At 45.0% G+C, this 1,642-nt stretch overlaps 1 protein-coding gene across 1 annotated transcript; it reads left to right on the top strand.

Moving 5' to 3' along the window:
• Positions 1 to 101: 101 nt before the first annotated feature.
• On the top strand, positions 102 to 425 carry PPTG_20019 (hypothetical protein; the record flags this gene model as incomplete). Its single annotated transcript, XM_008918624.1, has 1 exon — positions 102 to 425. One exon carries the CDS (start codon positions 102 to 104, stop codon positions 423 to 425), a length of 324 nt encoding a protein of 107 aa, XP_008916872.1.
• Positions 426 to 1,642: the final 1,217 nt, after the last annotated feature.

Genomic DNA, 1,642 nt, shown 5'->3' with positions numbered 1-1,642 from the left:
TTCTCTGGTACTGTAAAGCCACGCCATCCAGCAGTCATTTCACGTTTTTCTTTCAAGACCACAAGGCTCTTCCTTCCATTGGACACCCTCTCTAGACATCCATGTGCAGTCTATTCTACATCGCTCTTGTCTTTGCTGCTTGGGCTCGCAGCAGCGCCGCCACAGCGTTCCCTCATCCCAACGAGTCTGGGCTCTTGTCGCAGATATCTCCTGACTCTGCGGCCAAGGCCAAGAGATCCCTTCGAGTCGCTGGCCAAGAAGTTGTCCAGAGCACGGGGAACGGGTACGGTGGGATTTTCAAGTCAGCAGGCACGAGTATCAACAAAGTCATCCCAAGGCCGGACTCTCCGAAAATGAAAGAACTGCTTAAGAAGGCCAACTTGGCCCTGGCGATCAAAAATGCTTTGAAAAAAAGTAACAAGTAAAAGGTGGTTCCCTCAAGTCCTCGCGTCGTATAGAAGCCCGGGAAAGTAGCTTCAGCTGCAAAGAGAGAGTCTGCAGCTTCCCTCTGGCAGTGCGAAAAAGTCATGACGAGGTCATTCTGGACAACTTTCTAGTAAACAAATACAATCGAAAGTTTGGTCGTGAGATGTTTGTCGTGTTGATGCAAGCATCTACTATTAGCGTAATTGATGGGCCGTGTGACTTTGTATATAAACCGATACATTTACGGGGAGGGAGTCGTCCTCTACGCGGTAAAAACGTTATTACTGTGCTTGCAATTTACAACCCGTCATCGGAAAATGGAGGCTTTGTCGTGTCTCCATGAACGAAATCGAATGCCTGTGAGGCCCGTACGGCAGACAGCTATGTAGTCAGTTACATCGCCATGCTGGGTCGACTGAAAAGTGTTGGGATGCCTACAGCAGGTTGCAGTCGATGGTAGAAGGCAATCTTGCACCGCGGAATAAACACCTAGATGCTGAAATACATATTTTGAGTTGACACCTCAAGCCCGACCGAGCAGAGCGAAACTAGGTCGTCTACGACTTACGCTGGGAAACGCGTTACTAGTATTAAACTCTTAGTTGATTTCGTTATTCGGACATACATCATAAAACGCACTTACTCATAGCTAGTTAAAAACACTTCTATTATCACTACAAACCATAGCTAACCACATATTTAAATCCACAATCCCTTTGCGGATCATGCACGCTTTATGAATTCAACGATGCGGTATATGGTACCAGTGCTATACAGATACGACACATTTATTCGACAGACACAAAAATCCGACGAACAAAGCCGTGCAAGTAACAATAGGAATCTACCATCAGACTTGGTCTTTGTATTCCGTATGTTTTTGTGCTTTCTCTGAAATTACGTGTGGTTTATGACCATTTGCGTATGTTTTATGAAACGGGACTTTGTGATATGGACGGGATGGTATTCAGAGGTGTCGATCGTTGTCTGTACACACCACAATTAAAATGATTGTAAACGCGCCTGCAGTTGTTTTCCAAAAAAAAAAAAAAGCTTTATAATATGTCGTCGCCACTCGAATTTTAGACGAAGAGTTGTATCTCTCAAATTCCAATCCCTGTAAAAGATGTGGATGACTAAACGGTTTATATAGGAAATCCTGCGCTTGGTCACAAACTGAGAGCAAAGCTTTCTCACTCGTGTTTAGGGCCTCCAT

The sequence above is a fragment of the Phytophthora parasitica genome, assembly GCF_000247585.1.
Source record: "Phytophthora parasitica INRA-310 unplaced genomic scaffold supercont2.247, whole genome shotgun sequence".
Classification (NCBI taxonomy): Eukaryota; Oomycota; class Peronosporomycetes; order Peronosporales; family Peronosporaceae; genus Phytophthora; species Phytophthora nicotianae.
Note: the sequence above shows the minus strand (reverse complement) of the source record. Positions and strands in the feature narration are given on the sequence as shown.